Raw genomic sequence first — 12,942 nt, forward strand, 5'->3', positions numbered from 1 at the left:
TAAGGCTTTTTCCAACATTAGTCTACTACTCAGTTATAGCTCAAATTGACTTCCCCTATGTTTGGCGAAAAATTGAAGTTATTTCAATTTCCTGACTTGCTTTTTCTTCATGTTTGGCGGAAAATTGAAGGTTTGGAATTGAAATTAGTGAAATTGAAAAGAAAAAAAAATAGTTCAATTTTCTGACTTGCTTTTTCTCCAATTCCATCATTTCTCCGCCAAACGTAACCTGCAGACATTGCCAAATCACACAGTGGCTTAAACCCTCTCTCTCTCAACTTTTTCTCTCTCCTCTCTACCCTTTCAGCCGCCTTCACCTTCGTCTTCCCCACCTGTTTTTCTCCCTGCTCCCTTTCATGAGAGTGGGGAGGTGCCATTTGTTGCCTCCCACAGGCTAAATAAACTCAGCGTATCACAATAAGTTTGCTCTGTGGATAGTTTTCACGCCCTTTTTACTTTTGTTTTGCTAGATCTGCTCCTGTTTGGCTTGTTTCCTACTGAACTGGGTGAATCTGCTATTTTGTCTCCAGCTAGATCTCTGATATATGTCGATTTTTGTTGTTCCCGACTTGATTTTTTCTTGTGCTCGGTTTGGGTTATTTTCCCCCCTGTCGGAGGCAACTTGTGGATGTAGACACCGGAGATGTTGCCTTATTAATGACCTGAACTTTAGGTCACTCCCGTTGCTACTCTTCTCTTTTCCCTTGCTGGTTTCTGTTGTTTAGTAATGACTCTTTCTCAACAAATTTAGAGTCTGTTCTTCATTTTTCTTATTTTGCTTCATAATTTGTTTGCCTTTTTCTAGCTTAGCTTTTTTGCCTCTGTACAATCATTTATGAATGTGTTTATAGATACCGTGCGACTATTTTTCTTATTGCCAGGTTAAAAAAATAAATAAATAACATTGCCAAATCTATCAAGCCTAGATGGTGCCCATATTGCTTATTTCATTTTGTTTTTATAAAACTGGGAGTTCAGCCTCTTATTACTAAGTGGGACCAATCTTTATTACTTGGCCCCAATTCCATCTTAAAAGCAAGTGAATCAGCGACTTCTAAACTAAAAAAATTAGTATCTTCTGGGGCTTCTTTTGATAACATATGTCGGTAAACGTTGCTTCAAAGATTTGATTAGCTTGCTTTGATTTTATTTTGCTACCATTTTGGTTCCACCCGAGTGTTTTGGTTGCACAAACCCGAAAATCTCAAAAACCCGGTATTGGCACCAATTATCCACACATTTTAGCATAGTGAAGAGTTTACATAGTTGTCCTCACGTAAGGAAAGGGATAGATATTCGAATTTTCATCAATCTTTTAAGTTCAATCTCATCATTCTTCCCCCTTCTTGTTCTATTTTTATCGCTTCACCCTTTTTTAATTACAAATTTTCCATTCCACGCCATATGCTTTATATATCATGGAGAGCCAGAGCCACATCATGATTCACCGTCACACTAGTCTAAGTCAACACAGTTCCACCACATACTTTCAATCAGCTAAACGAGTCTACTGCCAGGTCACTTTGTTTTACTTCCCTCCAAATTATTCTGTGATTGCATGACCACCTTTAAATGCACTTGACTAAGCCAGACCGGCCTTACATGCAGAATAGTCCCAAGGGTATATGATGCTAGTTTCAACTGATAAAGTACAGCATCTTTACATTTATAAAAAATAAAAATAAAAAATTCCCAAAATGGAGAGAATGGGAGAGATTATACTTGGAAAAGCAAAACAAACCAAAACCAAGAATTAAATAAAAAATTTAAATAACCATGTAGAAACAAAAAGAGAGAAAAATTACAGTAACTGATTTGTTGCTGAGCTTTTGGAGAAATGATGCTAGTTTCAAGTAGTAGCATCATACTTGGAAATAACCATGATGCTAGATATGAAACTTTCTACTGACGAAGCACAGCATCCTTACAATGAAAATACCCACAAAATGGAGAGAGAGAGAGAGAGAGAGAGAGAGAGAGATTATTCTTGGAAAACAAAACCAAAAAAAAAAAAGGTAAACCATGTAAAAACTCTCAGAAAAAAATGCGGTAACTGATTTGTTATAGAACTTTTGGAGATCACCTGTAAAAATGGCAGCCCATCTATAGTGCAAAAAATGTATTGACAACCAAGGCCGATTGCCTAGAGTTATCTCCTCGACCTTTTAAGTGGGAAGTTGAGGGTTAAACTCCTATTAGGGACAAAAAAGATGGCGCCCACGCCCACGCGAGCGCGCACATTCATGCATACATATAAAAAAGGCATGGGTAGAGGAGCAACAGAAAGTGAGGAGCAGGAGGAGGGGAAATGAATGAAATGCATATAGAGAAGCAAATAAATGAACAAAGCTTTGATTTATTCTCACCCAGTCATCTGGACTTCCCTGCTTAAGATGTCCTTTGCCAGGTAGCCTGTTTTATGCACCAGGCCTAGTATTCGTTCAACCTACCAATAAAATGGCCAAAAAAAGAAAGGTCTAAATCCTGCTCGATAAAAAAGCCTCATAGCTTCGCGATAATAGATGTATAATGTAGTACCTACCACCAGATGAGGTAATAAGTTTCAACTATTCCAACAAATCTCTCAGTTAGCCCCCAAGTCTCCAATAACAACAGCAAGAACCATGCGTAGAGATGGTGCAGGAGAAACCTTCTGGCAAATCATGGTCTTGTGGATGTTGGAATTTGATATGAGCAGCAACTAAAAACTAACCTCCACATAAAATATGCCAGTACACCTCATGCTAAGAAGTATGTGGCTTCGTACCTGCTTTAGTTGTGAGCTCCTCATGCGCTAATAATTTCAACAGAATCTAACTTTAAGAAATAACATTTTGAAAAATCTTCTGATCAAATAGAGGAAAATGAAAACAATTGTCATATAGCATTTGATTTCATCAGACCATATAACCAAAGTTCAACGCAACTGTAAAAATCATGGGATATTTTGTATGAATATAACATTAAAACAAGGCAATTCCAAATGAAAAAGGTAATAAAAAGCATCATACACATTATAAATAAGGAATGCAAGTCATGGAAGTCAGACAACACAAGTTCTGCTGTTATTTAGTTTTTAACTGATTAAGTTTCCAAGCTACTCTACTCCATAAATATTAAAACAATAAAACTTCTAAACACACAGCTGAGAACCATTAATTCATAACAAACCCGTCACTTAAATACAACTGCTAAAGGAAACAACAATGGACAAAGGCATGCAGGCAAATGATGGTTCTTGGGAGCACATGACAGAGCTTGGTGATATATGGTGTCAGGACATGGGAAGTTTCAATAGTAAGATCTTCGGATATTGGTCCTCCTAAATTAAAGCATCAAGGTAGGCCATGAGTTTTCCAAACCCTGTTTCATCTGGTCTTCTGGTTTAGGCAGGAGGCTTCATCAAAAGAGACATTGGGCTGGCTTCAGGCTTCAAAGATCTCAGCTGTTTCGATGGGAAGGGAAAGGAAACAAGGGGAAAACAAGAGCATCAGAATTTTATATAGGGAGATAGGCATGGTTATGTACCAAACTGTCATAAACTAATACATATATTAGCATATATGAGAAGAAATAACAAATTAAATAATACACAAAGAAATATGTGAACAGAAACCAAAATCTACCTGCAGTTCGTGACGGCCAAACTTTAGTAATCGTAATTCCTCCGTCGGGGAATGTTGTTCTGCCCAGATAACCTGGTGACAGAAGCTAAAGATCAGGGACAGATTAAAGCAATTGAATATTACAAACTTTAGCATGAAGAAAATTAGAAATACCATCCTTTCCAAGTCTGACATAAGAACCTCTGCACACATGCATAGAAAAGAACGAGGACGTGACAGTTGAGGTTTTCAACCAATTGACAACCTCCACAACATTAAAATGGATGATCAAACTCACTGGTGTTTGATCAAAGTTTTCCAATTCAATAAGTTTTGAAATTTCATGTTTATAAATTGGGTAAACTACAATGACCTCCCCTGAGATTTGGCCTAATTGCAACTAAACCGAAGGTTTGCCATTTTTTTTTGCAAAGACTCCCTTTATCAGATTTTGTTGTGAATTTACTTATCTACCCTCACTATTATATTATAAAAATAATCAACATATCTAAATATATCAAACTTCAATTTTACCCCCTATACTTACAACTCCACATTTGTTACCAAGCGTCCTTAAGTCTCCACCAATCCCCACCTCCATCAATCTCCACCATCTCTCTTTCAATCTCTGGGTGCAACAACAGCCGTGCCACCACCATCGCAATCCCCACCTCGTCAACCACCACCACCACCATGGATTCCGCACCATTCCACCTCCACAAACACCGCCACATCCCCACAACCACCACCATCTTCACCCCCCAAACCACCACCACCAAATCTGGTCTCAAAAAGTACTCCCCCAAAATTTTTGACTTTGAATCCTTCTTCATCCACATCGTCGGCTCAGGCCGGGTATAGAGGAAGGTTCGGGGAAGAAGCCGAGATGAGAGCAGACAATTAATTAGACTAGTTGGATATTTAGTTGATTGAATTGCAGGATTCCGAAAATATCTCTCCGTTCGGCGCTTACCGATCTATGGTTATGTTGTTATGACTCGGGCTTACCAGCTAACCTAAGCATGGCTCGAGTGTGTATATATACACATATATGTATGATATATGTATATGTATGAATATATATATACTGAAAGAAAATGGTGATGGGACTATGCAAGTGTGGAATTTAATGGTAGTGGCAGTGGCTATGGTGGTATAAATTGGTGGGTCTGGTTGTGGCGAAAATGGAACAGTGGTTGGGTTTGAGAGTAAAGAGAAACAAGAGTGGTGGAGGAGGGTGGGGATTGGCGGTGGTGGTGAAGGGAGTGGAGTGGTGGTGCGTTTGGGTTTTTAATTGTGCTTTCTTTTCTTTTCTTTGCTTTTTTTCTAAGTAAAATTGTGTAAGACAGTTTAAAATAAAAATAGTCAATGCAAATTAAGAGTTCTAATTTCTCTTTCTTTAAGAATCCTAAATTTAAATTAATTAATCTAAATAATAATTATTAAATTATCTATTTATTTTTAAGTTGTAAATAAATATTATTTTAAACTATAGATTTGATTAGAATATTTGATTAAAATGTAATTAATATAAAAATTAAATATAAATTACATATCTATAAATATTGGGTTAAGTGCACTAAACCCCTGAACTTTTTCTCTCTCACAAAAACACCTCTAAACTTTAGGAAAGACACTTAACCCCCTAAACTATTATGTTTGTTGCAAAAAATGAAATTCCGTTAGATGGTCATCCAATATTTAACGCCAGGTAGGGACACGTGACCCATGTGCACAGAGAAAAATTTGTAATCTCAAATATACCCTTATGACTTCATCCTGTTGAGCCGGCTTCTTCCATCCTTTCTCATCAAAGCCTGCAACTTCTAATGATTATAATGGCAACACCGAAAAACGCCAACCCATATCCAGAAAAATTCACTGGCGTCACGGCACCGACCATGAAAACGAATAGGTGATCACCCAAAGATCAATGGTTTAAAGTGATTCAAGGCCTAGAAACTAAGATTCGAGTTTCAAAATTTTGATTTCACAAAAGGATTTTCGAGGGGGTGTGGCGAGATTTGGCCGGAGAATCCCATGCTACGGAGAATGAGCTCGGTGATGATGCCGGACTGGCAGCTCACACCAGCCAGTAGCGTTGCTGGGGAGGGGTCGACCATCGACGGCGACATGGAGAGCAAGAATCACCGTTTTGTTAGCAACGAGGTCTGATTTTCCGGTGAGAATGAAGAGGAGTGAAAAGAGAATGGTAGTGAAGAAAATCACCGGCTCTTCATTTTTGAGTGGTTTGGTATTGCTGTTGGGTTTCATGAAACTTTTCTTTTTGTCCGTGTTTGATTCATCAATCATGTCCCTGTTTTGTCCCAATTAAACAAACAATTTTGTTATCGAATTTCTTTCTACCTATCTGAAGGGATGGACAAAGTAAGCACTGTATAGAGAGAAAAGCTGGGAGAAGGAAAAAGTTGAATAAGCCTTGCTTATATTGGTTTGACCCAAATATATATATATATATATATATATATATATATATATATATATATATATATATATATATATTTAGGCTTGGCATCACTTCTCTACTGGTTGTGTAGATTTTATTGCCAAACAAGGGCTAAATAGTAATTTGCTTTTTCTGTTAACAATTGTTTACGTTGAGTACTGGAATGCAACAAATTAATAGTTTAGGGGGTTATTTTTAATTTAGGGGGTTTATTGCAATCAGCCCATAGTTGAGGGGAGTTTAATGCATTTAACCCATAAATATTTAACATGTGAATTTAAAATTTTAATTAAATATTGACTTTCAAGATAATTAAGTTTTGTAAAATCTTAAAAAATAAATTCATAAGTGATTTATAAAATTAATTGAATGTATTTGGTAAATAAAATTTTAATGTGAGCGGGAGGGGGGGAGGGAGGGAGGGGCATTTTCGTCCATTAAAACTTGTCATTTGATAATACTATAAGGGTAATAACGTCTTTTTACTTGGTTGATGGGCATTTTGGTCACTTCAACCATTTTTTCTAACAAAAAGTATTACTTTTTGTATGGAGGGGAGGTGTTTGCAAAATCAGGTAAACCTCGTAGGGACACGGTGCAAAAAATATGCAAACCCCGGGTTTATTTGCGGGGAGGTCATTGTAGTTTACCCTTATAAATTTTACCTCTTGACTGATTGTCAACCTTATGCAGCCTTTTTCCCCTTCAGGAACAGGGTGCCAAAACAAATTCGGGAACTGCCAAAAGAACTTCTTACCCAGAACCACCACTACGTCCAGAAGAATAGCCACCATACGCTCCATAACCACCGCCAGTGCTGCCACTCTGCAGATGACATGAAAAACATAATACTAATGAGGTAGTAGAAGATGTAAAGAAAGCAATTTCTCATGAATATAACTGACTAAAGTTATCAAAAATATATATATAACTGACCACAAACAAGACTCTCATAACAACGATGTATAAAGGGATATAAAATGAGAAATCCCTTGATATATGTGAGAAATAAACAAAAACAAGTTATTTCTTTAATATTCTATTTGAAAGACAAAAATATATGAAAAAAAACAAAATTACCTGCAAACCACCGTAACTTCCATAACCATCACCAGCTGGCAAATCAGAGTCACCATATCCATCAGAGTAAGAATGTCCACGTCCATGTCTTTTACCATCTCTACTTTCATATTTTAAATCATCCGAACCATCAGTTGACACAGGAAGGTATGGAAGAACTGGCACAAATGCAGATACAGCCCCCTCCCTATCAAAAAGATTTGCTCTTAAACGTGAAGTTACTTGCATAAGAGCATCTTTAGCAACATCAGGGTCTCCAGCGATCTAAAAGATGCAATAAATAAGTAATAAGCATTGTGTATATTAAAATTAGATAGCTTCCATGTGATATGAATATGATACATTTGAGACCAGCATAACAATGCAAGTTCAGAAACCCTTACCAGCACCATCTCATCATCTTCAGCTGCAACTTTGGGAAGGCTTTCCTTCGAAAGTACACGAATGTTAGCTTTGGTGATTCTCCTCATCTCAGTAATTATAGCACCTCCTTTCCCAATAAGGCAGCCAATTCTAGAGGTTGGCACGAGTAGGCGGGTTGTATATGTAATAAGACCTGAATCTCTTTCAACTTTCTCACTACACCTGGGTTGCAAACGCAATGCTGCTTCAATAGTTGAGGAGAAAGTGTCCTCAAAGATCTGAAATAACATAAGATGGGATATAATTAAAATTGTAATATAAGACCCTGATGTTACACGCTCACCAGGAAAAAAATACATGCTTACCTCCTTTGCTGAAATAGATATTATGCAATCATCTCCCTCCGCAGCTGAACTGTCAACCTTAATAGCTGCGCCCGACTCCTGTCTGATTTGATTGATTATGCCACCACCCTTGCCAATCACACCTCCAATATTAGCAGTAGGACAAACCAAACGGAGAGAAAATTCCTTTGAGGATGATTCAACCCTCGAAGCTGAGTAAAAGGAGTGTTGCCAGTCCCCACTTTCACCTTTGTATCCTCCATAAGGACTCACAAGTGGAGCTAATCTCATGATTGGGGCACCCGCTGTTGGACCCATAAGTGCACCACTGGAAGCATAAGCATTGGGCACGGCAGAAGCAAGCGTGTTCTGAGATCGAGATGGATTGTCATGAAGGCGAGATGCAATTTGATAAAGTGCCTTCCTCACTACTGGGGCCTCACCAGATACCTGAAAAAAGTAAATAAAAAAAACTAAGTATAAATGTGAGATTCATTCAACTCCAAGTATCACGAATAATGAGGCCAGATGAAAAGCTTAACATCCCTCAAATTGAATGACAAGCATCCTTAAACCAAATATTTATAGTCCAGGTAATCCACATAAAACATATTAGGTGTAATTATTCCAAGTCAAATGTAAAAAGTTAATAATGCAAAGAAAGTGATCAATTGGATGGAATAACACAAGAAATTAACTTGGAAATATAAATATAAATATAAGAATGTGTATTGAAGAGACACGGCATTTTATTTGGGCTAAAATTTCTTGAAGTGACCAAACATGGATTTCAAAAAAAATATACCATTAGACCACAGTCAACACAATGAAATATGATAATGTGCCATAACAGCAATACAATGAAATTGGTAGTGAATTACCTGCACGAGTTCATCAGAACTCAATGCACAAGGAGGCAAATGATGATCCTTCAGAATGCGAACCTGGGCACCAGTTTCACTACGTATATTCTGAACTATCTGTCCACCTTTCCCAATAACACATCCAATCTGATCCGACGATACAAGAAGCCGAACAGTAATTTCTGGGGTTTCATCAGGGTCCTCATCAGCAGCCAAGTCATCAGCAACAACTCTGTCATGCACTTTGAATAGAGCATCCTGGGCTGGACAAACGTGATTGTCAGTGGCATCAAAATCATTTGTCTCCTCGTTAGGGCTGTAGATAGTGATAACTCGCTCCTCGCAACCTGGAACCGTCTCACCAATCCTAATTTTCGATTTAGTGTCTGTCCTTAATTGCTTGACGATCTCCCCTCCCCTCCCTATAATACTTCCAATCTTCTTTCCAGGGCACAAATATCGGTATACAGTATCTTCTAACCCAATAGAGAAAGGATCTCTATCATCACCACGATTTCTCCTTTTATTTCCTCCATTGTTGGTATAATCAGACTGCGAATGTGAACGCTTTCCATAATTGTTCCTCTGACCAGCCATTGGAAAAAATACTCTATATCTGTTTTTAAATACATAATATTCACCATCAAAGAGCATAATATGAGAAGCAGCAACCAGATGAGGGAGATAGCCAAAAATAGTGCAGATATTAAGCAGACAAAATTATACATGTTTCTTACAATAAAGGCCATCTATGACGAATCTACTCAAGAATCAAGGAGGGTCCTAAATAATCATCATTTCTTTACAAATATTATCACAAAATATCTACCTTTAGGGGGAGCAAAAAAGACCACACATAAATATGTAAAAGGAAAACAGGGTGCAGTTTTTTGTTGTCAAGGACATGAAGGTCAGAGCAAACTTCCTTATTCCATGCTCTGCAATACTGATTCAACATTATATATTTACCCAATACATACACAGAACTCCTAACAAGTTCATCCAACTAACCTCCTAAATAGAAATAGCAGTTTTTCCTTGTCAATAACATTAAAGTCAGAGCAAACTTCCCTCATCCATGTGTTGCAATATCAAATCAACACTTATCATTAACCTAACGCAAACAAATGTACGGAAGTGCCAGAAGGCCATCACTGCCTAAAAAATTCCTTACAAGAAACTCCTAAAAAAAGACAGCAGCATGTGTAAACCCCCAACTCTCTAAAGTCTGACATTACTATATATTAAAATATCTCCAATTACCCTAATCTCATCCCCCCGACAGGCAGCTGCCTCATGCCTACTAAGCTACCCCATCCTTCCAGCGGTCACCAAACCCCTTTATCAGACCCTTATACAGTCATAATTCCTTTCCCAATCGCCAAAGTGCCTCTTCTTCTTCTGATTTTTTCCATCAATAGATTGTTGTTGTCCAAGATGATCCTGTCAGATAGAGCAAATCACTTTCTCTGAATGTGCTACTAGCAACATCGCGGACTATAGATGCCACCCAAGGAGTTGACGCCATGATCTATCTCGGCATCATCTAGTACTTGTACCTCCTCCATTTAGTATGTAGTGTACACACACGCACACACACACACATATGTATGTGTATCTTATCTTCTTCTTCTTTTTTATAAGTAGACATATGTTTGCATATCTTATCTTGCTAGCATATTGGTGTTCAGTGATGTGTTTGGGGTTGTTAAAGTGGGATTGACAAGGAGATGGTTGAAACAGGGCAAGGAGGGGGCTGCTAGATCTGTTGATAAAAATAAATGTGGTTGAGATTTGATACAAGGGTTTCAGAGAGGAATGGGATAGAGTATTCATTAACAGTACGGGGTAGTGCTTAGGGTAACCCATCCCAAACCCACCTTGTTGCCATCCTTGTAGACAAGGATATACTCCAAACATCAATGCAACTCAGATTTTATTAATCTTTCGCGTCCAATTTCATAAAAGAAACAACAGTACATTAAGTATATAAAGCAACGTTTCAATTTGTAGCACCAAAAAAAAAAAAAAAAAAGAGGAAAAAATCAGCAGAGAATAAGTTAAGTAAACAAGCCTATGATGCAACAGCTTATTTACCAATAAATGTTTCTGGTACGTCAACCTATTGCTCCATGGGAAAATTTTACTCCAACATTCCTGACTTGTTCAATGACAAAAAGGAAGACTGTTGGAGATTACAAGATTCAATGCATGATTCTTATTTCCCTAATTTCAGGATCGCATTGCTCCTACCCATGGTAATAAAACCACAAGCACGAGCTCTTTTCACAATCAAACTTATCAACAGAGCATGTAGGAGAGTAATCAGAGAGCCTCTCATGACAAGAACCATGGTCTCTCTTTATTAACCACGGGATTGAGGCAATTTTTGGATCTGTAAAAAGTTTAATAAATCTCGCAATCCAACCGTCAACAAGGAGAACTCGTGGTAGTAGTCATGACATAGCTCACTCGACAACCTTACCATAAAAATATAGGGAGAAGAATAAATAAATAAATAAAATAAAAGGAACAATCTTCTTGCACAAAACATGTTGTACTGCTCCAAAGTATATAAATGTACTGATCATGTCTATAAATACCATAGTAAGAACTCGGAATATTTCAAAGCTTAAGTGGTTTAAAAAATAAATGACAAATCCAATCAAGTAATGGCAACAGATCCAAATACCTTTCTGGTAAAATAGCTAAAGAATACTCGAATAAATAATTTTTCCAAGGAAACTTTTCTTTTCCCTAACAAATCAAACAGGTTTTATAATACAAAATCTAACAGTGTTACGCAGCAAAACAAAACAAAACAAAAAAACTATATCATCGGCAGATAAACGTAAATCGGGAGAAACCCAACTGATGCTAATCTCTAAATCCAAAAAAATTATATGTGACACAGATTTATCTATACACTTAATATAAAAATGACACTCAGAGAATAAATCAATCAATGTGCGAGTAAAAGAAGAATAAAGGTAAAGACGGGCTCAGCTGCACCTTCTATTGTTGAAGACGTCAAAACTCTGAGAGTCGATGATAGAAGAAGGAACACAGAGATATTTGGGGGTATAGTACGAGCTGTTGTAGATTTTACTTCTAGGGTTTTGACCGGACAGGTGTGGAAAAGGGAGTACCACTTGTCCACTTTTCTATACTACGCTGTTTCAAGGACACTGACCAAAACATATAAAAAAAAAAAGGAAAATTACATATAAATGGAGTCAAAGTTCTATATTTACTTAGAGGCTGAGTCAAAATTCCATATTTCTCTAAAATGGATTGCTGAGGTGGCACATGATTTTTTACTGTTTAAAAATTGTGGTGCCTAAAATACCCTTCCGCGAAGGTACTACTTTTTCTTCGAAGGTACTAATTTTTTAAACTGAAGGTACTACTTTTTGACGTCCAGGTACCATGTTTTTTAAACACCCGCGAAGGTACTACTTTTTCTCCGAAGGTACTACTTTTTTGAACTGAAGGTACTACTTTTTTGTTAGGGAAGGGCATTTTAGGCATCACAATTTTCTAATTTCACTCACACCATATCGGTTATGTTTGGTAAGGTGGGAAAGAAAATATAAAGAAAAGAAAAGAGAAGAATAATTTTAATCATTTATCGTGTTTAGTTAATTAATGAATAAAAATAAATAAAAATAATAATTATTATGTTTTGAAAAAGATAAAAATAAAATTATTTTAATAAATTTACTATTATACCTTTTTATATTTTAAAAGATAAATTTATAAATTTAACATGTAATAAAAAAATAATATTTTTAGGGCAAATCATTTTAGCCTCCCCAATCGACTCCATCTCTATTCTCGTTCTTAACTATGAACTTCCCCCTCCCCCCTCTCTCTCCCCAATTGCAACAAAATCTACAAGAAACTTAAGTTCAAAGCCCATATATTTCAGTTAATCTATCTATTTCCAATAATTACTAATATCAAAACCCCCCATATCAGCATATCTTTTCAGATTGTTCAAAAAATAAAAACCCATATATTTTAGTTTCCATCGCCTGCTGTTTCAATTCGGGTTCGTCGACCGCAAGCTTTAGTCGTTGTCTCTCAACTCTCACGCTTGACCCCCTTTCTTTCTCTGCAACTACTAACTTTTATGTATGGGTTTTGTTTTAATTTTTTTTCTAAATCAACTAATCAAACTCTGTAATTCTTGTTTTGTAAACTAAACCCTAAAATCA

At 36.9% G+C, this 12,942-nt stretch overlaps 1 protein-coding gene across 5 annotated transcripts; it reads right to left on the reverse strand.

Annotated features, from left to right (window-relative positions):
• Positions 1-1,753: 1,753 nt before the first annotated feature.
• Positions 1,754-11,875, reverse strand: LOC132286941 (KH domain-containing protein At4g18375). Of its 5 annotated transcripts, XR_009472899.1 has the most exons (10): positions 11,735-11,875; positions 8,741-9,338; positions 7,881-8,309; positions 7,536-7,793; positions 7,153-7,416; positions 6,830-6,897; positions 3,627-3,698; positions 2,768-2,794; positions 2,543-2,653; positions 1,754-2,446 (listed from the first exon to the last, which is right to left on the reverse strand). XR_009472899.1 is itself a non-coding variant. In XM_059789382.1 (8 exons), the coding sequence occupies exons 2-7, from the start codon at positions 9,317-9,319 to the stop codon at positions 3,650-3,652; spliced, it is 1,647 nt and encodes a 548-aa protein (XP_059645365.1). In that variant the 5' UTR covers positions 9,320-9,338; positions 11,735-11,875; the 3' UTR covers positions 3,044-3,445; positions 3,627-3,649. The 5 variants fall into 5 exon arrangements, 1 of the variants encoding a protein (XP_059645365.1); XR_009472896.1 differs by lacking the exon at positions 2,768-2,794 and having other exon boundaries at positions 2,543-2,767; XR_009472898.1 differs by lacking the exon at positions 2,768-2,794 and having other exon boundaries at positions 2,539-2,767.
• Positions 11,876-12,942: the final 1,067 nt, after the last annotated feature.

Source organism: Cornus florida, unplaced genomic scaffold (assembly GCF_030987335.1).
Source record: "Cornus florida cultivar Cherokee Brave unplaced genomic scaffold, ASM3098733v1 CherokeeBrave_3.0.0_Hap2_Chr11, whole genome shotgun sequence".
In the NCBI taxonomy this organism is placed as follows: Eukaryota; Viridiplantae; Streptophyta; class Magnoliopsida; order Cornales; family Cornaceae; genus Cornus; species Cornus florida.